At 38.8% G+C, this 21,792-nt stretch overlaps 1 protein-coding gene and 2 long non-coding RNA genes across 14 annotated transcripts in view; 2 read left to right on the top strand and 1 right to left on the bottom strand.

The window, feature by feature from the left end:
• LOC144199142 (uncharacterized) overlaps positions 1-6,382 on the top strand; it is a 63,732-nt gene extending 57,350 nt beyond the window's left edge. Inside the window, exon 4 of the long non-coding RNA XR_013326854.1 lies at positions 6,347-6,382. This is a non-coding gene — a long non-coding RNA (uncharacterized LOC144199142). The remainder of the gene's footprint in view (positions 1-6,346) is intronic.
• Positions 6,383-13,391: 7,009 nt separating this feature from the next.
• Positions 13,392-18,844, bottom strand: LOC144199133 (polycomb protein SCMH1). 4 transcript variants are annotated; one of them, XM_077720553.1, is made up of 17 exons: positions 18,683-18,844; positions 18,134-18,240; positions 17,952-18,026; positions 17,755-17,832; positions 17,505-17,575; positions 17,181-17,415; positions 17,011-17,099; positions 16,550-16,796; positions 15,755-15,993; positions 15,434-15,613; positions 15,120-15,246; positions 14,856-15,056; positions 14,618-14,788; positions 14,411-14,536; positions 14,142-14,249; positions 13,940-14,052; positions 13,392-13,833 (listed from the first exon to the last, which is right to left on the bottom strand). In XM_077720553.1, the coding sequence occupies exons 3-17, from the start codon at positions 17,974-17,976 to the stop codon at positions 13,714-13,716; spliced, it is 2,130 nt and encodes a 709-aa protein (XP_077576679.1). In that variant the 5' UTR covers positions 17,977-18,026; positions 18,134-18,240; positions 18,683-18,844; the 3' UTR covers positions 13,392-13,713. The 4 variants fall into 4 exon arrangements, with proteins under 4 accessions (XP_077576679.1, XP_077576680.1, XP_077576677.1 ...); XM_077720554.1 differs by having other exon boundaries at positions 16,550-16,793; XM_077720551.1 differs by having other exon boundaries at positions 14,856-15,246.
• LOC144199140 (uncharacterized) overlaps positions 18,346-21,792 on the top strand; it is a 73,174-nt gene continuing 69,727 nt past the window's right edge. For all 9 annotated transcript variants that reach the window (XR_013326853.1, XR_013326852.1, XR_013326847.1 and 6 more), the window contains exons 1-2: positions 18,346-18,530; positions 21,342-21,420. This is a non-coding gene — a long non-coding RNA (uncharacterized LOC144199140). The remainder of the gene's footprint in view (positions 18,531-21,341; positions 21,421-21,792) is intronic.

Below are 21,792 nucleotides of genomic sequence, written 5' to 3'. Positions count from 1 at the left end.
GACAGCTTGCTTTCTTCTGCCATGGAAACGTGATACAATATTTATACCTTTGACGTGTGAGCTTGAAGTTGTGTAACTGTTCCACGTAGCCAAAAGAAGTCATGTGGAGATCTCTTACATTCTTACTGATGTGGCTTTTTGTCTATTTACGGATGTTAGCGGGTTAGACTTCCTAAAATGGTGTTCTCATTATACTGTACGCAGAGTTCAATATTTGGGAATAGCTTTTTGGGCTCATTTACCTAAGTCAACCTTTAGCTTTTACCAAACTGGTCTTGTATGTGTTCGTCCAAGTCAATTAGATTTGAGAGAGATTGTCAAACGTTTCCGTACCTGATGATAATGATGATGATAATAATAAGAATTGTAAGGATAACTTACGCCTTTTTAAAGCAACTTCCTCCAGCAAAAGTAAGGGGTGTGTTTTTGTGTTTTGTGGCTTAACAACAATTTGATTGTCGGATACAATTCAAAGAATTTATTGTTTGTGTGCAATGGACTTTGAATATAAGACATTTCTGGGTTGACTCCTTATAATTGTTAAAGGTTTGAACAAAAAAGATTGAAAACAGTCCCACCCATTTGCAAAACGTTAATTGCCAGTCTTTGTTCAATCAAATTTAATTGGTTGAGAGCCTTGGGTAGGTTGGATAACCATTTCAAAATGGCAACTTTCAACAAAGACAAAAGATTTTCTATGTGTCGAACAATGAACAAGAATTTCACTCATGATCACTAGGTTATAGAAGTGTGTGGCCTTCAACATTTTGTTCTTTTTGGTCGGGAACCTAAACCTAAAAAAGTTTGTGGTATACACTGGTCTGAAAACAAAGCAGGGACCTCTTGTATTGACCAATCAGCTGTTTTGAATCCTAGCCAGAGAAAAGTTTTCTCTTATAATTGATTGCATTGTGTTTCGGATCAAAGCCGAAATCACACACCTATTTGTAGGGAACCAGGCTTCTGTGACCACTGGTATTATGGGAAATTTTTGGTTAGCATTAAGTACGTCAGCTAATGGGAATTGAGCTTTCACAGGGAATGTCTTCTAGGTATTTTCCCGTAAAATCGACGTTGAATCAATACCCTCTGATTCGTCAAGTGTTCCGCAAACGCTTGTAGTTGGATGAACCTTATGATGAGAATGAGTGCTGCTAGCTGGAGCTCCTTGATTGTTTACTTCTGTATTTTACCTCATTCATGTTCAATGATTGAATGATGTTTGCACATGTATAGGTTTTTTTGTCAAATCATGGGTCGCTTGCAAAAATAATTCAATGTGAAAAAGGAACCACACTAAAAAAATGATTTGGACTTTCTTGGTAAGATAATGTTACTAGCAAATAAAACATAGGTCTTTCCATGGTGTGACAATTTACCTGAATTTGAGCAATTTCAATTCATTTCATTCAACATTGTGAATTTTTTAATCATGCCTCTTATTTATAGCACCACCATCTGGTCAATTCTGATGATATAAACATTTTTCCTTGGAATTTGAGTGACAGAAATTGCAAGTCAAGTTCAGTATCTCTCAATTAGGTTATTTGAATTAAGATAAAATCCAAAATGCACATTATTGTATACTTTAAATGAACTTGAAACCAAAAAGTTATGCTACTTATTTGTTACAAGAATGTACGAGTAAATAACTTGGAATTATCCATGGAAAAATGTTGACAATGCTGCCGCCTACGAGAGATATGAGTTGTCCGACTTTGTGGAGGTCAGCAATAACTTGAGTGTTACATTTTGTTCCAGCTATTTAATTATGATGATGCAAGGTGAACCCACGCTCATTGCGGTTACGGGTGATCGATTCGGGACTAAAGCCATTAGACCAGAAACAAAAATACACTGCTAGGTAACTTTCACAGTGTTTACTTTAAATTAAAAAAAAACTAGCCACCAAAGGGTATAAGAGGATTTGCAAACTAGTATTTAACTAACATTAGTTTCACTTACAGGACTGCAAACATTTGGTTCTTTACTCTTTGTACATGTGTGAGTGTGGTGTTGGGGGAGGTGTGACTGGCCAAAGAATGCTTACCTTGATGGGGGTTTAACAGTCTTAAAGCTTGTAAGCCGCGACTCACAAGAGGCCTGGTGCCTTTTCACGGCTCATACACAGTGGACCACAACAAGAATGGATGTTGAGGCCTTTGTGTTTAAGAAATTCGGTTAAATTAAGTCAGACATATTGTATGAATGGTGTCGGTGTCTAGAATTCTGACTTACATAACTATGGTTCATAAGGCTTTTTTAAAGATGATGTAGACTCAAACTTGGGTGAAATATTTCGATCAATGAAAGTCATTGGGTAAGGGACTGTAAAAGACATAAAAACACATTTAGCAATGAATAAGACACTAACATCTAAAAAAAAATGTTGTTTTTTTAAATTTTAGACTTATAGTAGAGATATTTTGTATCATGAGATGTCTTTATACCTCTAAAGTATCATTTGTACCTCAATTTAGTTCAAACTTAGCGTGAAGAAAAGGTTTTGTCTGTATTGTAGTTTTATTAAAATGTGAAAATACTTGTTAGCAAAATATATTTCCAAGTGCAGAACAAATATCAACTCCTTCAGCCTTTTACATTTTTTGCAGTGATGTCACGCAGTAACAGGTCCCCAATCTGATAAAATGTGAAGACATTTATTTTTAATTTAGGGATTTGAAATGTACACTTTGAAAGAAATCAAAAATGTGTGTAAAGCAGTCTTAGAGTTTTTTTTAAAACTTGTCCATAGGCGATGAGGCGTTTGATTCGAGGTCACATTGTGGGATTTATCATTGCCGCATTTAGTGTAATGCATTGTCAACAAAGACATCTTTAGCAGCAAGAGCGCTAATGAGAAGAAAACAAACATTGCCCGCAATAGTCTCATTGCTAAATTTTTGGTCTTTTCATTTCTTCTTCATCTGTTATTGTCATGCTTTTAACATCAATTCTCGGTGTAATTGACGTCTAATGGCGGAATGTATTCATTCAGAAACAAGCAAAAATTGAGCTGACCTTGTAATAGAAATTATTTGGAGAAATGAACACTAATTGAGTAGGACTGGCATCCTTATTTTGAGGATTAAAATAAAAAGAGCTTAACATCCAGGATAATTTTATGGTGCAGTTGTTGACATAATGTTTGATTCGGAGTCAATCACATTAAATGTGTGAGAAAGGGGTTACAGTTTTGGAAATTGTGCATTTTGTGGCTTAAATACTGCAACCACATTTTTTTGTCGAGAACATTGAGCCTGTCTTGTGTGACAAATTTCAAGTCATTCACATTTACAGTTTTGAAGTGTTCAGACTTAAATAGTAAGGATAATTATCATCATTTGAGGAGTAGACCTGTAAAGCGCACTGACTACATCAAAAGACATGAGCCACATTAGCCTATAAAAATTCATAAATTACCCACACTGCGCTATAAACCGCCACGTTCCTAAGTATTGGCTTGTAAAAAAAAATTATGATTTTTCTTTTCACTTTCTAGGAACAAGTATGAATCCATTTTGCTGAGACAATACAGCAACTTGCATGTGAAAGAGACTGTTAGAGACAACCGACATAGTAATATACCTATTAACCAATTAACACTGCATATTTTTCTTGTTGAGAGAGAAAAGGGCGTAAAAGTAGGCCATGCCATATCGCTTAGCAACCGGGCTCTTGCACAGTGTTGATCTGATGAGTTGGTCGCCTACTGAGTGTGTCCACAGCGCACGTATCTACTAATTGCACGCTGTAATGTTATGCCTCAATTAAATTGGCAATATGCGGTCATTTTATCTTTAAAAAGATAACTGCTTCAGAAGCCAATTGCATGTTACAGTTGCTTGTTGTAATGAGGGATCAAATTGTCACTATCACAACGACCCCCACATCAATTATTGTACTTGTGTGTAATGATCGGGAATATCCCTGGACATATTCCATATTCTGTTGGCATTTTGGCATGCATATTTATTCCATTTGCCTGTTTCTTCGGTTAAATTTTCTCAACAAAAGAAATTGAGGGCCACAAGTATACATAGATTTTGAAAAACTATTTAATTCAGTGTCCAGTCATGATGTTTTCTCTACTTCTGCTTTTTGTAACAACTCGTCCTATGTCACCTTGCTGTGTTTTCGTTTTAAGTCAGCAGGTGGAAAAAGCCACACAATGACAGACAAGGCAAAGTAAAAGGCAAAAAAAAAAAGAAAGAAATACATAAGGTGTAGGAAATATTGGTGAGGATTATACAAAGTCAGTTTTAAAGTGTTTGTTAAGGGTTTTTCCTGACAGGTGCCTTTATTATGTAGATGGGAAAACACCACGTGTTTGTCTTTTTATTATTCGTAGAATTTCTTCCGGGCGAGAATGTGCGTCTATTTGCAATTGTCACACATGACCAGGCTTTTAAGTACACACTTGGTCAGTCATACAACGTGATCAAACAAAAAAAAGGTTTCTTAACATTAGTATGCTGCTGAAGAAGCATGTCTTATTGCTGAATTATGTTAACACACAAGGTAGCATTATTTACAATTCTTAATGCAATCAATAAATAATCAATAAAAACAGCAGAGGGGCATCTGCTCTTTAGTTTGTCATGCTAATTTTTACTTGAGGGTGGAATATGCAATCTTTTAATGGCCTAAATCCCAATCATTTTTTAAACCTTATTTTTTAACAGTAGTAATTTAATGCTCACACTTTCTTCCTTTATCTTTTTTTAATTGTAAATTCTTCAAATTGTTGACAAACATCAGAAAAAACATACCTCGTAAGCCAACACGTTATATACATATTTTTGGAGACACTAATATAATACGTCTAATCCATTTTAAGTGAGAAGGTGAGTAGTGAATGATTACTGCCAGCCCTTCCAGTTCAAACAGATCAACGTCAATAGCTACCCGTGAGTTAAAGACAGCTTTCCTGAAGCTTTAATGAATATATAATTTGCACCATCTGTTAAATGTCGCAGATTTTGTATATGCAGACATTATGTATGTGGAGTGATCAGGTTTTAAGTCATAATTTCACATTTTCTACTTCTATTAACATTATCCCGAAAACATATATACACCCAAACTCCTGTCAAATTTGTTTAAAGAGTGTCAAAAGAGATTTTTACAGAACATTTTTGGATTTAGGCCAGATATATGGTTGTGATTGGCAGGTGTAAATCTGCAGTTCCTTCAAGCACACGTGTCGGTTGCCTTCTTACTTGTTATGATGCGGTCCAAAAAAAAAAAAAAAAGGGTAATTATTATCTACTTCAACTTCCTCCACGTGTTTGAATCTGTGACAAGGTGTGCCTCAGCAAATACACCCTGTCCCCTCCACCAAGTGAGTACTAATTGGCATCATCTCCCATTGCCATCTGTTTGGGGTTACAGTATGTATAGTCTTTGAGTGGAATACATTGTAAAGGTTATCAGTTCATTTCCTCATAGGGTTTCCCCCACCTTGTGTCTTGCTAGAAATCGGCTCAGCTGTAAATATGTAAAAAAAAAGTCTGTTTTAGGAGGGTAAATTCATTTTTCTTTTGTCCAAATGTTGGAAGATTGTCATCTTTGATTAGTTCATGTGGACAGCGAGGTCTATTGTTCGACCATTTCCTAGAGTTTGTATGTAGACTGTTTGGGGTGAAGGTCCACACAAGTCCAATGTTCGTCAACAGGAAAAGTACCTGTGGCAGCCTGCAGTTTTATTACAAGTGTTCTTTTTTTTCTTTTAGGCCAGACCGCATTTCCTTTAAAGGAAAAGGTCACCTTTACCAATGGCTCTGGGCAATCGACCTTTCTTAAGCATGCATGTTTGGGTATATTTCAAAGTTGATTTTAACAAGGGCTAGCATATGAAATAAAGACATTAGTCTGGGTAGGACAACAGCACTGATGCTTTTGAGGCCATTGTGCTGTAGCATTTATTCATTTTATTGTTATTTGTATCATGCTGCAAAGACGAATGAACGTGAGTTTTTAGTGCTATGCAAATGTTTTTTATTTAGAGTGTTCAACCAGCCTACCGTGCATGTTTTTGGGGATGTGGAATGAAATCGGAGTACCTGGAGAAAACCCACGCTAGCAACATAGTGAGGAGCAATCTGGGATCGAACCCTCGACCTCAGAACTGTGAGGCCGACACACTGACCACTCAATGAGTCTTAAAAAAAAATTACAACCTTTTCTTGTTTTGTGTCAGCAAAAGTTCTGGTTTATGAGTTTGGTTTCAAAATACACCACAGCTTAATGGAATAATAACATAAAAACGTTTAGTTAATGGGACAAATAGTACAACACTAACAGGAAACAGAACATCTTACTATAACATTTTTTTTCTTCACAGGTTAACGCTATTTCGAAGAACAAATCGGAGGTAAGAGAAAACACATCTTTGGAATATTTCTAACCCACAAGTTTGCAACCTCATGGAAGAAATTGTGATATGACAAGACAACTAGAGTTATTTATTGACAAAACGGGTATGTTACTCTCTGTTTGTTTGACTGTTACTAAGGGTGGGGGTTTCACAGTTGGGGGGTTATATCGTGGGTGGAGTTGAGCATGCATGAACTTGTCCAGCTTTTTAAGGATTTCGTTACGATGGCGGTTTAGGTGTTTTCTGGAAGGAAAACGGCACAACTCTGTAGGGGGGGCTGGGCAGGGTTCACTTTTATGGACTTCAGTGCAACTTCCTGACACGTGTTTGGCGGTTTTCATGTAACAATCTTTGTGTGTGTATGTGTGTGACGGCGGTGGTGGTGGTGGGGGGTCCTTAATCACATCCATGATGCGTACTTTCCAGGAGACACTCAGTGCAGCTAATTGTTTTGTTTTCTGCATCTGAGCTGCTGAGAGGGCTTTAAAAGCCAGTCATGTATGGAGCGCGTGCAAACCTCTGCGCCGGCTAAGTGGATGATTTTGGCATGTCGAGGCAGGTGACAGGTTGCCTGGCGACAGGTAACTCCTCCTCCTTGCCCCCCCCCCCTGCCTAAATCTGGGCTCGCATGATTTCCCAAGTCTTTGAAGTTAAAGCAGGTAGTGTAAATAATTGATTTTGCCGCACACGGTTGACACCTCACCGCGGCCTGAGCACGTTGAGGTATCTGAAAGTGCAAGATATTTAAAAGGATTATGATTTACACGCTGTTTTTTTGGTGCAAAGTTTTCTCAAACAAAATTAAAATGTGTTATGGTTTGTAATCTGTCACCGGGTAAATACGCTATTTAACAAAAAGTCGCAGCATGGCTGATGTGATTTGTCACAAACTGCCAAATACATTGTAAAAGTGACATTTAACACAGCAGTATTTTTGTTTTGTTTTGCTCTGAGGCCCCAATTGCAGATTCCAAGGGTAATTAGTTTTAGGCTGCTATTGTACTACATTACGCTCTGAATAACAGAGTTTCCCAACCACTGGTTTGTCTTCAGCAATGGAGAGAAGTCATATAATATAATATTAGGAGATATATATATATATGTATATATATATATATATATATATATATATATATATATATATATATATATATATATATATATATATATATATATATATATATATATATATATATATATATATATATATATATATATATATATATATATATATATATATATATATATATATATATATATATATATATATATATATATATATATATATATATATATATATATATATATATATATATATATATATATATATATATATATATATATATATATATATATATATATATATATATTGTTTTTGTTTTGTTTGTTTGTTTGTTAAAAATGGATTAGTCAGAAATGCAACTGAGTACAGCTTTCACAGCATCAAAGGTTATGCAAATTTGTTTTGACCAACTAGAACCAATAGCGGATTAATTGATGGTGTGTATATAAGGTGTCTTATGAGGAAAGATAGCAACTTGAACAAAGCGAAAACAGCCAAGTTGCATGTCAGCTCAGATTCTGCTTGAAATGCTCTGCTAAATATTTGATAGCCATATGGTTTTCTGAGTAAATAAAGTAGGCAGGAAATGGCTGACCCATGCCCTATTCTCATGACATTGCACTCTTGCGGGTGTGAAAACATGTGAACTTGGCAGGCTATTTAATCAAGTCGATGTGATGTTTTTAAAGAGTTTTTGGGAGACATACAAAAAAAGTGACACATTTAAAAAAAAAATGTAAATAGGAAGCGATGAATTTCCAATATTGAGTTGTATTGGCACTTTTTTTGTAGATCTACTATTAATTCCACCAATATTAAACAGCGATAAATATTTCAGGTGATACTTTCTAGGTCAACAAAGGTGATGCAAACACATTTCTTTATTACAACCATGTCGAAGCATAAAAAGGATTTGGCAGCTTATTGTTAAAAGCACAGTGTTTTTCAAAGTGTGGCTTTTACAGCTGATTTTAAGAAGAATACAAATAATCCAAGCGTGTTGACAGGTAAAATTGTTTTCATTTTTCAAAGGAAAAGCTTTGCCATGTTCACGATGTAACATATTTCACAAGCAGATCAATAATGACTGAGGTCCAATTCTGCTGCGGGGGCCGCCGTCACACTGAATTGCATTATGCTGCAAGGACTTCATATGATTCTATTTACACCGTGTATGTGTAGCTTTTATATGACCTGAGTCCAATTTTTATGAAAGCAAGGGGAGATACATTGCAACGGACAGACGACTGGCGGGATTGTGGGTTAGAAGGGAGGCAAACAGTGTTAGGGCAGCCTGTGTTCTGTACACAGTGTCTTTATGAGCACGGCTTTAAAGATATGTGCTAATCTGGTGACAGCGGCGAACACATGCTACCAAAGACAGACTAGCTGTCTCTATGTGTGGGGGTGGAATTAATACAAGGGAGCGCTTCTTGTCAGGCTTTACGTGGGGTTACTTTGATGATCAAGTGACAGAAATACGGTACAAATATCACCATTCATTTTTAACGCTGTTCCGAAATAACTGCTGTGTGATGTGGCATGTTTAATAGTCTTTTGTTATAAAACATGCAGTCATTAATGCATTAGCTACTTAGTAGGAAGTCAGATTTTATTAAAAAAGGAAAAAAACACTGTTGGAAAGTAGAGACTATTATTGTAGTTATGTATATGATAGTAAATTGGAAATGTCATTGTTGTCATCAAACTACACACTATGTTTAATGTGTACCCCGTGCAGTGTAATGTTTATGACAGGCATTGTCTGCTGACATTATTCGCATCATAAGACGCTCTGACCAACATTCCCGACTTCTAAGAAATTGTATGACTTATTTTGAAGTCTGTATTTATTTTCATCATTTCTTACTTATCTTGGCTTCCCAACTTGCACGTGTGTACAGTCTTTTTTTCCCCGATCAATTGAAAATCATTTTTGTGAGGATAAGCGCAATTGAATATGAATGAATTAGGTTTTTTTTTTTTTTTAATGTCTGGAGTATCCGTAACTGGACGTTTGGTCGCTGGTCTTTTGGTCAACCGGTCTTTTGGTCGCCGTTCTTTTGGTTGCCGGTCCAATGTACTTAGATATTAAACAGTACTTAGGTATTAGACTCTCTCTCTTAGATATTAAACTCTCTCGCTTGGATATTAAACTCTCTCTCTTAGTTATTAAACTATCTCTCTTAGATATTAAACTCTCTCTCATGAATATAATTTTGAGAGCTGGCTTCAACAGTAAACTCTCTGTCACCATTTGACCGGCGACCAAAACGGACCAAAAGACCGGTGACCAAACGTCCGAGCACTGGGGTATCTTTTACCCGATTTTGCAAATGGTTGTCTGTCCCACTGGCGACCAGTCTGGGTTAAGATCCGCCTTTCGCCCAAAGTCATATGGCATAAGCTCCCAACACCACGCGACCCTGACAACGATAACCGGTGTAGAAAATGAATGAATGATTGTTTCTATATCAATGTAATCTATCCATGTCCTTCAAGCATGTAGGCTCATGACATTAGGATTATCAGTAATGTCTGTTTTCCCTTCTTGGCCTTTGTGCAGGCTTAGAGTGATACTGATAAGTTGCACAAAATTGTAAGGGTTTTAATACACAATTTGATGACGATTCAATAGAATTCTTTGGAACCCGATTTGCCTGACTTTAGTCCAACAAGCGTGGGATTGATTGATTATGAGTACGAATATTAGTTGGGGGTTTGTATTTCCTGTTGCTAAATTCCACAGTGAGTTTCATCCTAGAAGTAAAACTGTTTCTTTACCAATCATTCAAACAAGTTGTACAATGTTTATTCATTCTAGGCTCAATGTATTTTTTTTCTATTTACGTGTTGTCAGCAGCATTCTCTAAATTGATTTGGGAATGACAAACGATTGTTACAGCCATCTTTCTGTCAGGTTCAAGATTAAGAAATGTAGGGACGTATTTCCATGACCTTGTTGTGACTCTCATTCAAAGCGTCAATTGGACACCCTTCTGTATTGAAATAGGGTCATAGTTTATGTTGGCACAAGCGTGTTGTTTAGAATTAAATTTGATTTGCAAACATATACACACACACACAGCTGGGAGAAGGAAATTCACCAGTTGAGCTGTGATTTTATGTCTTATCTCAATTTGTACTTGGAGAATGAAAATTGTCATGCATTTATTTGTCAAAAAGGCCCACTGTGTGTATAGGTCAGTTGCTGGGTGGCCTATTTTAACCTGGAACATGATTTATTTGCCAATTGCAGTATATACGAGCCTAGCTATAAAAGGTTTTTGGACTGTACATAGTTGTTATTAAATTTAAAGGGCAACATAAGCACACACTGCAGAGTTGTCAGTGTGTCTTTACGTCAGATAATCCCCGCCCCTCCTTAAATTAGTATTAAATGTAAAAAACAGCCTCTAATGCAGAGTGACAATGGCATTTCGAGGCTATGTTTGGAGTCCTAGTTCGATATTGTAACCCACGCTTAGAGTAGCCTGACTAACGTTTTAACTTCCAGGACAAAAGCTGCCATGAGCTGGCCCACTCCATCTGTGGGCAGGAGGCAATGGTGGGGTGCGGGGGTCTGTCAAGATTAGACAATATTAAAGCCCCCACCTTCCTTCTATCAACAGCCTCTCTCTCCCTCTGAGCCTTGCAAGCAAAAAAAGTAGGGCCGCTGCCTCTTTATAGTTGAAGGTGATGAATTTTAAATTTAGAATGACGCCACAGGCATAGGTTATGAAACACTCAAGTATTACATGGTTCACAAAACTGCCCAATCAGTTGTACCTACTTCACAAATTCTGAGCGCCTTTCAAATATCTTTTCAGTTTTGGGGAAGCTTATCATAACCACAATTAGGATGGTAGATAATAATAATAATGTGATAATTTAGGATTTTATGCATGTCCCTCGTGCATTCATGGCTAATCACACACTCTAAAGCAGCAAAACCAGTAGTAAGAAAAATACAAATCACCTCTTTTTGCTCTTACGTCTGTCTTCCTTTGCATGAAGTGCACACACTCATGGCTGACAAAGCGCTCTAGCACTCTTACGCAAACTCACATTAGAATCCCCCCCCCTCCCCACCGCTACCTCTCCTAAAATTAGGAAGATATGGTGAAAAACACTTTAACATTGTATTCAGCGCCATCATTTTGTACCACATAGATTACATTTACGATAAAGGACAGTAAAACCTAAGTATGTCGCACCCATTTCATGAATTAAAATGAACTATGTTCTATTTAGAGCTTTTAGTGATATAAAAATCTGATGGGATATTTTAGGCATTCATTTAAGTATTACCTATGAAGCCCAGTTAATTAAAAGTGGTGAACTGACAAAATACTCTCAAAAGCAAATCTAAAATCTTAAAATGTACTGGAAAATAGTTGAGCCCATAGAAATTCCACAAAATAATATAATTTCATGGAACAAACCTTGCTGACCTTTCAGCACTGGTTCCATTACACAGAATTTAAGCCCCTTCGCACTTTTTAGAGATGAACAAATGTGTTCCTTTTCCATAATTTCATTGAGTTAAAACATTTAAATTAAAAAACGTAAACTATATCCGTCTCCTACTACAACATGTGATATTTTTAGTGATTCAGTCAATCTTGCCTGTAATAATCCAGGTCAAAGCAATGCTATCTCTGCAGCACTAACAAGTGTCATTACAATATACATATTTAATGCTGTGTAAGAGGTGACACTTGGCGAGGCGGCACCTTCACAAACATGCAATATTGAGCACAAAGAGCTGTTATTTCTTGGCTAAAAATAGCATCGCTCACTGACAGACAGAACACACTGGCTACCATCAACACAAGCATTGAGCCCCTGACTTGTCACGTACAGTGTCTTTTCACACGAATATACACACATAGTCACGTCAGTTACAATCAGTGGGCTTGGTCACAGTTTTCCTGTTTGCACTCAGAGGATGCGGTCAAATGTTTTTTTTTTTGCCGACGTCATCCAACACAACAGCAGGCCGACTCTTAATATATAAGCCCAGTGGTGTGGTGACAAACAAAGAGAGTGAAGGCCATTGTTGTCATCAAAAAATGATACCCAAAATGTGTGTCGGATGTGAGCTGTTGGCTGGAATAAAAAGAAAAAATAACACAGTAATGATGGTGCTGAGGGGAACAGATGGAGATGTGGCCCACCCATGGCACAACATGTCACAGTCCCAAGGAGAAACACCAAGGAGACTGAAAGAGGGAGGGGGGACATGAATGGAAAATGGGAGGGGGGGGGGGACTAACTTACACTTTGCTGCTCTCTACAGGCTAACTTGGGTCAGTGCCATTAAACCAAAACTAGTTTTTTTCCCCCCCATTCCCTTATAGAACTGCCAACTTTATATATTTATTCATGTGTGTAGACTTCAAATCTTAAGTTTAAATATTTATCCTCTGTGTAACTTGCCACTCCACATAATTGATTGATTTATTTGATAAGAGACAGCACATATTAATGAACATATTTCTATTTCTGTAAATGAGTAGGTTGGTTAATTTTTCACTCTAAACTTACTCTCAAGAGAAATGTTGTAGGTGCTTTACAAATGCCATGCCAAATTATTTCTGCAAGCTACTGCAGATTGTATTTGATAGAAGTTTGATAAACAAAACAAAAAATCACAATGCTAGTAATTGAAAGTTGCTTTATATATTTATTAAGCAGGGTTAACACATGATACTTCATGTGAGAACTTTAATAATATAGTATCAAAACATTTTTTTAGTACAAATGACAAAGTTCAGACAATGTAAACAACATACACAACTAGAACAATAGACAACAACAAGATTTTTGTCATGGCATAATTATTGTAGTTTTTCTTTAGGAATAAAAAAAAATACTTAATCTTGCTGTTGTTACTGTTGTGAGTTGTCAATTTGTAAAAAAAAACAAAACTATTGGGTCATAATGTAGTGATTTAAAAGCATTCTTTAATAAAAAGGGCAAATGCATTATATTAAAAAGTACAAAAAGGCCAAAATGTACAATCAGGCAATTTAATCTGCCTGTAATGAACTTTAAGTCAAATAAAAAAAAGAACATATGAAAACAGTAAGTATATCCCATGCTGCCTTGGGGCTGGATTGTGCTACATAAAATACTGTAACGCATCCTCATTGGATGAGGCGGACATGATTCCAAAGAACGCGTCCGATGATGTCATGAGTCAAATAGTGCTCCCGGAATTAAGTAAAGACCTTTAAAAGGTGACCTTCGTCCTTGCTGTTTGTCCTCAGGCGCGTTTCAGCTTGTCAATGTGGAAGGTGAGTTTGAGGGCGGGACCCAGCTTCAGCCCCATGTACTTCATCATCATGTCGCTCCGTAGCAGCAGCAGCGCCTTGCCGTCGATTTCCTTTGATTAATAGAAAAACAAACAGTTGAATTATGGTGTTCAAGCTGTGTGCAAATAAAATGCAGTCATTGTGGCACCAGTGTAATGAAAATCGCCATATGCTTACGTGTTTCCTAAACAGGTCAGCGTGTGGTGCCAGCATGGGGTCGATGTCTTTAATGTAGCTCATGACATCGTTAACGCTCCATAGATTGGGATCCTGACCGTTTTCGCCCAGACCTGAAGGAGCCCAATGGAGGTATTATCTCAGGGGGACCGTGTGTTTGTGGGTGGGCGGCATGTGGGTCCATGTGTGTGCATGACTGTACCTGATGAGCTCGTATGACGCACACCACTCTCCAATGAGCTTGGAGAGAGGGGACTTTTCTTTAAGTGCTCTAACGTTGTAGCCACAGTGCTGCTGTCCAAGGATTCGCCTGTGCAACATAGAATATCCACAAATTGTAGCTGTACAGGAAATGTTTATAACGCATTCAATCATCAGTACAGGTTAAAAACGTTGTCTCCAAATTTAATTGAAAACGTTTTCACAAGCCATTTAAAGCATATGAGCAAGATCATCATGAGGTATTCCTACCATTGATGGAGGGCCTGGAGATTTTGGCCAGTTTTGAGGACAGAGGACTTCTAGAGGAGTCTTGCGAGAGTCGCTTGGTACCTAGACTAGGACCCATGGTCAATTTGTCCATGGAACTTCTGCTGTCTGAAAACAAAGTCACCAAATGGCTGAATATCTTGACTTGTCTGTAAGCTATTGTCTTAAAAACGTTATCCTATTATATACCTGTAGTGAAGGTGCGTCCATCGTAGTGCAGGGGTTCTCTAGCTACAGGCTGACTGCCAAACAATAAGTCGCAGTGTAGGTTATGGCAAAGCTTCTCTAGGAATCGGAGGACGTAAGTAACACTGCTGACGGTGGGTAGTGTCAGTGTGTGCTGTTGTTTCTCGAAGTAGGCTGTGATTGGACACATTGAATCAATTTTCAAGCGCTGTTCATTTTATATTAAAAAAAAATGCCTCACCTGAAATGACCTCACCCCCGTGACCAGGTTTGAGGCAGCTGAAAACGGTAGCCTGGTTGAGAGCGGAGTCCATGCAGGCCTGGACACACTGCTGAAGCACCGACGATGCCCGGCCAGGACCAAAGTGGTCTGGCAACTGTTGGATTCGCCGCTGGTCCAGGTGGGGTCCGAGGATGCCATACTTATTCAGGTAGATGCACACTAAGGAGGCAAAATGATGAGAATAATTGCAATAAGATATTGTAGTGAAATGATTTGAAATACCTGTTGGGGCTTGTAATGCAGATTTGGGGATGGTGGCGTTGTCAAGGGGCACGGTGCTGGTGTCGGGCTCCGGGGTACAGCTGGTGGGAGACGTGGGTACTGGATTAGGTACCAGGCGAGGTTTTCTCTGGACAAAGAAGCATTGCAGCATTTATGCTAGGCTCAAAAAAGTTCACATTTTGATACCTAGTGGTGTTGAGGCAAGCCAGGATATATGGACTTCTATCTCAATGTTGGCATTTAGGTTTTCTCTCATCCCGGAAAAAACAATATGTTGCACTTATCAAACCAGATAAAACTAAGACATGCTGTACCTTGCTGCCAGGCTTTGGCCCCCTCTTCTTCGGTATCTTGATTGCCATGTCCTGGGTCTGCGGCATAGCTACTTTCTGAGCCCAGTTGCCCGGTAGTCTGCCACGGGGTCGTCCTGGACCCGGTGTGGGCCGCCCGGTCATTGTGTCTGGCAAAAAGTTGGCTCTCTTTACCCAGCTCAGCTGCATAAATTAGGAGAATGAAAGGGACGGAAGATACAACTCTTAGGTTAGCATCAAAATCAAGGCTTATCTAACTTAATGCCGCTAAAAATGTTGCAAAACCAACCAAATTTTTCCACTTTTAGAGTGTGGGCAGCATACCTTCCGTCCAGGCTTGGGTCCACGTTTCTTAGGGATATTGACAGGCTCCAAGTTCTTGGATGTCTGGTTGTTTGCTGTTCCTGAAGCTGAGGCCTTCTGAGTCCATGGCTGCTTGCGTTTTCTGCGACCGGGTTTGCGTCCCCTCTGACCAGCGGGTTTGCTTACCACAGGGGGTGTGTTAATGGCTGAGTTTTCCACAGTGCCCTCTGTAATTGGCCCAATGCTCTTTGGCAACAGTGCTGCCAAAAAAAAAACATAAACATAAATACACAATGTGTTAAAAGGAATGTTTTGGGCTCATGCAACAAATTTTAAAAAAGGTCATTTTCTGAACCGCTTTATCCTCACTAGGGTTGCTGGGAGTGTTTATAGTGATATTTTTTTTCAGATTGGTCTTTAGAAAATACACTTAAAAGGCTTTAGGGACCTTTAAGTTAGTTGTTCATTAAATGGTGATTGAGCAGCATATTGTTTTCGTCCCTTTGAGACCTATTGAGTACCTTTATACAGTTAAACACTCCATAACTTCCCAGGAGGCTATAGTCGGATAATTATGATCAACTTTTATGCCTCTCCTATCAATTGCCAATCAGTCCATATAGTGTAGTATGCTAACTGTTTCATTTTTGTGTAGAAATAGTTGAACCTCTGGACAGTGGTAGATTTATATCCTTCCTGCACACACTTGTCAGAACATGACACCCCGTCTTCCAAACAAATGCCTCCCTCATAACCAACCCAAAGTTTTGTAATTGGACACTTTTCATGGAAAAACACCTCAGATGAGATTTGCACCTTTTGTTCCAGGCGGTTGCAGGTTATCTCCGGTAAGCGCACACCAGCCGACAGGGAAGATATCACGTGAGTCATGGCGGCAGTAGTAGTCGAAGGCTCCTCGCCAGCCGTCGAAAGTGACCTGCACCTCCACGCCGCGTAGTGCGCCCACAGTTGCCGGGCAGATAAAGTGAGGATTTTTGCGATCCACTGCCTCTAGCTTCATCCCAACTTGGAAAGAGTTCTGTTCTGGTGCAGGTGGCTCCTGCTGGAAATGATGAATATGAAAAAAAGGAGGTTACAATATGGATAACCAGATCGGATTCGTCACATCCAGATTTTTTTACTTGTGGCACACTTTTAATGGAGCTTCATCAAACTAAAAAAGAATGAAGGGCACTGAACCAAATTGTGCACTGAATTAGGACACTGGCTATGTCATTGTAGACTACTCATTAGGGACCAGCATGTGAGTATTGTACCTTGTGAAAGATGCGTGGAGGTGCCATCTCAGCTCCATTTAGTGTTTTCAAGAGAAACAAAGGCCAGGAGGATGCATTGAGACGGAAACCTTAGAGGAAAACATTTAGATGTTTTACCAGAACAGAAAAAAGTAATACCACTGAAGCCAGTGTCAACATGCTTCTTTTACCAAGCGGTGGCTGCAGCATGCCGCCGCTTTTTTCGCAGTTGCCGATGGGCTGGATCTCGGATGAGTCAACCAGGCGCCAGAAGTCATTTTTGTTGTCAGAGCCATCTAGGCGCAGGCGTAGCCGCGACCCTGTCAGGCCCACAACTGTGGCGATGCAGGTGGATGTGGTGTTGCGTGGGTCCTGAGCTTCTAGCTTCATACCCGCTTTAAACTCATTGACCGGTGGTGTGGGGCTCTAAATATGTGGTGGTTTCATATATAAATATATATATACATATATGGTGGGATGGTGGTCTGATTCACAATGATGGATATGTTCCTTACCTGACGAAAGCATGAAGCCGGTGCTGCGCTGGCACCCGTTTCTTTTAAGTATTTCTCCCAACTGAAATGACCTGCAAATAGAAATGTTAGTAAGTTAACAACATTGCTTCTGGAGCAGCATTTTTGAACTCATGATTTATAATTCGTCCATTATACAATACTTACTGTAAGGATATGAATGGAGCATGAACATTTTGTAAAGAGTTAATAATATAACCATCATGCCACAAGAAAAATGAATATTATTTACCTTGGAAGAGGGAGGGCAACCTGGCGGGCCGTCCACTCCGGGCATGTTTGATCCTTTTGGCATCTTTCCACTCGATAGCTATAAAAGGTGTGTAGAATAAAATATATTAATGTGCAGGAGATCTAAATGGTGTTGAAATTGCATGTTGCAGAACAAAATATTGGGAATGATAAAAAAATGAATACATAAAATGTTACCTCTCTGTGGCACAGGCTTCCTCATCCTCCAATAATAGTGACCAATCTCATATAATATGAAAAGTGGCCTCAACCCTACAATATTAAAAACAGTTAAACATACACAGCATTATATATTATAACAAGACTTTCAGTTTAATGGGTACAATACACAAAACAATACCATATTAAAAAATACTGACCTTAAAACCTCATCACCATTTAGCTGCTTTCTTTTTCAAGCGGATCTGTTCCTTTATCACTTTTCTTCAAACTTGGGGACAGCGATCAAATCCAAGCGAGCCACCACCTTTAAAGATGACACGCGACTACGTTAAACAATTAAAAAAAATTGCATCAGAGTCGCAAAGAGCCATGATTCGTCGAAATAAATTGCATCTGGTGCAGACACCGGTGCGCGGATTTTGCGTGCGTCGCCCACAACAGTGACACGCAGACGCACGGCGCCTTATTCAAAGTACAAAATCGGATTCCCTCTTCCTCAGATGCAAGTTTGTGCTAATCGGCCGGCGTTGGCACTCAGAAGCCGGGCTAACAAACCCTAGCCACCACGATGAAGCCAGTTTGATGAACTTGAAGGTACTTGGTGTATTATTTCAATGCTCGATTCCCAATCAGGCAAGCTAAGCTACATCAACAGAGAATGCTATATAGCTTAGCATGGTAGACGCTAACTTGTTGACCTTATTTTTCTAGACCATTTTATAGCCGATCGTAAAAGAAATGCCTACCCGGGGCTCTCCGAGGTGGTCGCGTTTGGGTGCTCCACGACGATGATGCGTTTTAAAGGAAGAATTGGGTTTAAGTCTTCTTTGTGCTCGGTGTTTGTAACCAATGAGTTGTTAGAGCGTGTCCGCCATTTTTATTACTTGTTATGGCTGGAGATGGAGTTGGGTGGGAGGTTTAGGGGGTTACGCTCATTTGTTGTCACGCTGCAAGATGTAATACATGGGAAACAGTGGAATCTAGTGGCCAGAATGTAGCATTACATCAAGAACGTGATAGAAACCTTTCTCAGTCAAAGGCCAAATATTGGTTTTAAATACGTTCTAAAATACACCCAATTGATCCATTTGCAAGAACAATATCTTGGCCTTTTCAGCATAAAAATCATTGGAAAAAGGTAGGTAGATCAATATATAGTCCGAAGTGAATATGTGTAGAAACTTCAATTGATGGAACAATGATACTTGCAATTTTAGAGTAGAAAGATTATATATCAACAGTTTACTCACACTATTTCAAAAGAAAATATTGTTGCAATGTAGCATTAAGATGTGAACTACAGTTCCCCCAAAATATTTACCTGAAGCACATCTGGCATTATTTATCTCAATTTGCTTCAGTAAAACTACAAATCGAGAATTTTAATATTTAATACTCGGAATATTTTTAGGTCTGGAATAAAGTAATATAAAACAGTTTATTGTCAACTCTGCATCCACAATGGGGTTTATTTTTAAGACACCAGAAACACTGTTATATATTTTGCAGCTATGGTTAGAGTACTGTACTACATTCATTTTGATAAATAGGTAGAGACATTAAAATAGCAGCAATGCCAATTTTGCCCGAGTGGCATTTCTCGCTGTGTAATTTGGAAAGAACACCTCCAGCGCTCAGCTTGTGTGGAATGGTCACCTGGCAGCTCTGCTAATGCCTGCTTCATCCTACGCTGGGCAGGCCATGCCCCCGTGGTACTCCCCCCGCACAGCCCAAGCAATTATGTTTGGTTTCACACGGTGAAAAGGGTTAATTGGCAGTGCCCACGCGCCTGATTGGACCTGTTTCACGCCTGTCGGCCTTCATCCCGTCAAAGGAACCCCCCTCCCTCCCCATTCCGCAGGGGGACCATTATTAGAACACTCACATAGTCACTCCTCATGGACATGCACACACGGTGTTTTTTTTAATGTAATGTTCTTATCATTGTGAACATGAGTGGGAGATGTGAGCACACTAACAGCAGTGCACTTCATTGTAGTATGCAGGCTCCCATTCTAATGTGAACCACAAGGGGTCAGTGTTGCTTCAGTCAAGGCTCATTCCCACGCTTATGTCCTTCTATCCTCTCCTGCCTCTTCTCTCATTATCATCATCATGCTATCCTCTAAGGACCCACATGATCCATCACGCCACATTGTTCTGTCATTTCAAATCGCTCGTTAAATCCTAATAATGATCATCTTCTTTCATTATGTAATATTTATACCATCCTTTTCTCTCGCGTTTCTTTTTTGAAGTCGATTTTGTCTTTGAGAATGGGCTCATTGTCAAGTTTTTCTTCCAGTGTTATTGTATGCTTTTCTCTTAGCAAGTCCATGTGATCTTGGTTCGTTATTAATACGGCATAACCCGTGGAACTGCTGGCACTGAACTCCATCTTAGTAGCCATACACGTTCATTACAGCCAATTAACTGTGCGGACAAAGGGCCGCTGCTCACTCTATTGCTTCTATGAGGCTTTCAAGATACATAATGGTTTTGTAAGTCCTGCAAAGGTGCTTTTCAAAGCTCATGCGATGAACGAAGCTCTCAATATAGTCTGCTTTCCTCAGACTTAAGTAGGGTTTCATAGATCATCTTTTTTCTAATTTATCTACCTCAAGCCCATCCTGGACAATCGACTGCTCATCAAAGTGCACATTTAGCTATTCCCACCTATGCACCATTGATGCTTTAGAGTTTAGTTAAGAAAAAATATATTATATGGGACATAGAAGAAAGCCAGCAATCCCAAATGCTAACCCACGGGATTATCCAAGGCTATGAAATCCAAGTAGTATTTCATTATTAAAGCAATATATTAATGTACTAATACCATGGTGATGTACTATTTTCAGACCACTCAATGCTTTTGTCCAACCTCCTTATAGTAAGGTTTTAGTCCAAATGTGATTGTCTGTTTTCTTGTGTTTTTGTTGTTGTTTTTTTGTGTGTGTTTTCCAGCTGGGTTCTTTTCCAATAGAGCCAGTATAACCTGATTTTCTGATTAGAAGTAACTAAGAATGAATTGTGATGGAACTCTGCACACCGGGCAACAGTTTTGCTGAGTTTAGATTTAGTGCTCGGTGTGCAGTCAACACAATAATCCCCAAACCAACAGTCCATGTTTTTTAGTTACCCTTAGGCGGGAAATTGATCTTTCTGTTTCTGTCGTTGCTGTTAATTCAAAGCAAGGAAAAAGACAGAAAAGTGCTGGCTTCAATAGGCATTGTTAAAAGGGTGACTACTGTATGTGTGTTTGTCTGTCCTTCTGTTTTTACTTCACACTCAGCGGGTGCATTACTGGCGACCCAAAGAACCCCAGTGTCGAGTGTGAAGACGCTTGGACGTACAATTGCTTTCAATTTTTGGCTAAAATGTGTTTGTTCTCTCACTCTTTCACAGCCGCGTGTTTCCATCTTATTACCACCACGGGCCCCCCATCACCAGTTCTCATCGCTTCTGCTGCCTCAAAATCTTTAAGGTAACCAATTCTCCAAGTCACACAAACGCAAAGATGCAGTTATGCAGAGAAATATTAAAGGGGAATGAGTTTTGACAGTTATCGTTAGGACATAGTTTTTAAGAATTATATAACACATTAAAATGACACTGAATTTGGTTCTTACATTTGGGGAAACGTGGATTGTGTACCTTATAGCTAGGTGCACACTATAGTGTGGAAATGAAAGTAATTTTTGTGCCCATCCCCTTATTTGTCCACCTAAAGCAAATCAGGTTTGTCTTTATCACAAATTTTTCCTTTAAATTAGTTTTCATATTAGTTTAGCTAGAAATTGTCACTAGAATGGAAGTTTCTCTTAACTTTTTCGCAAAAAAACATTATGAATTTAAT

Source organism: Stigmatopora nigra, chromosome 7, assembly GCF_051989575.1.
Source record: "Stigmatopora nigra isolate UIUO_SnigA chromosome 7, RoL_Snig_1.1, whole genome shotgun sequence".
Taxonomy (NCBI): Eukaryota; Metazoa; Chordata; class Actinopteri; order Syngnathiformes; family Syngnathidae; genus Stigmatopora; species Stigmatopora nigra.
Note: the sequence above shows the minus strand (reverse complement) of the source record. Positions and strands in the feature narration are given on the sequence as shown.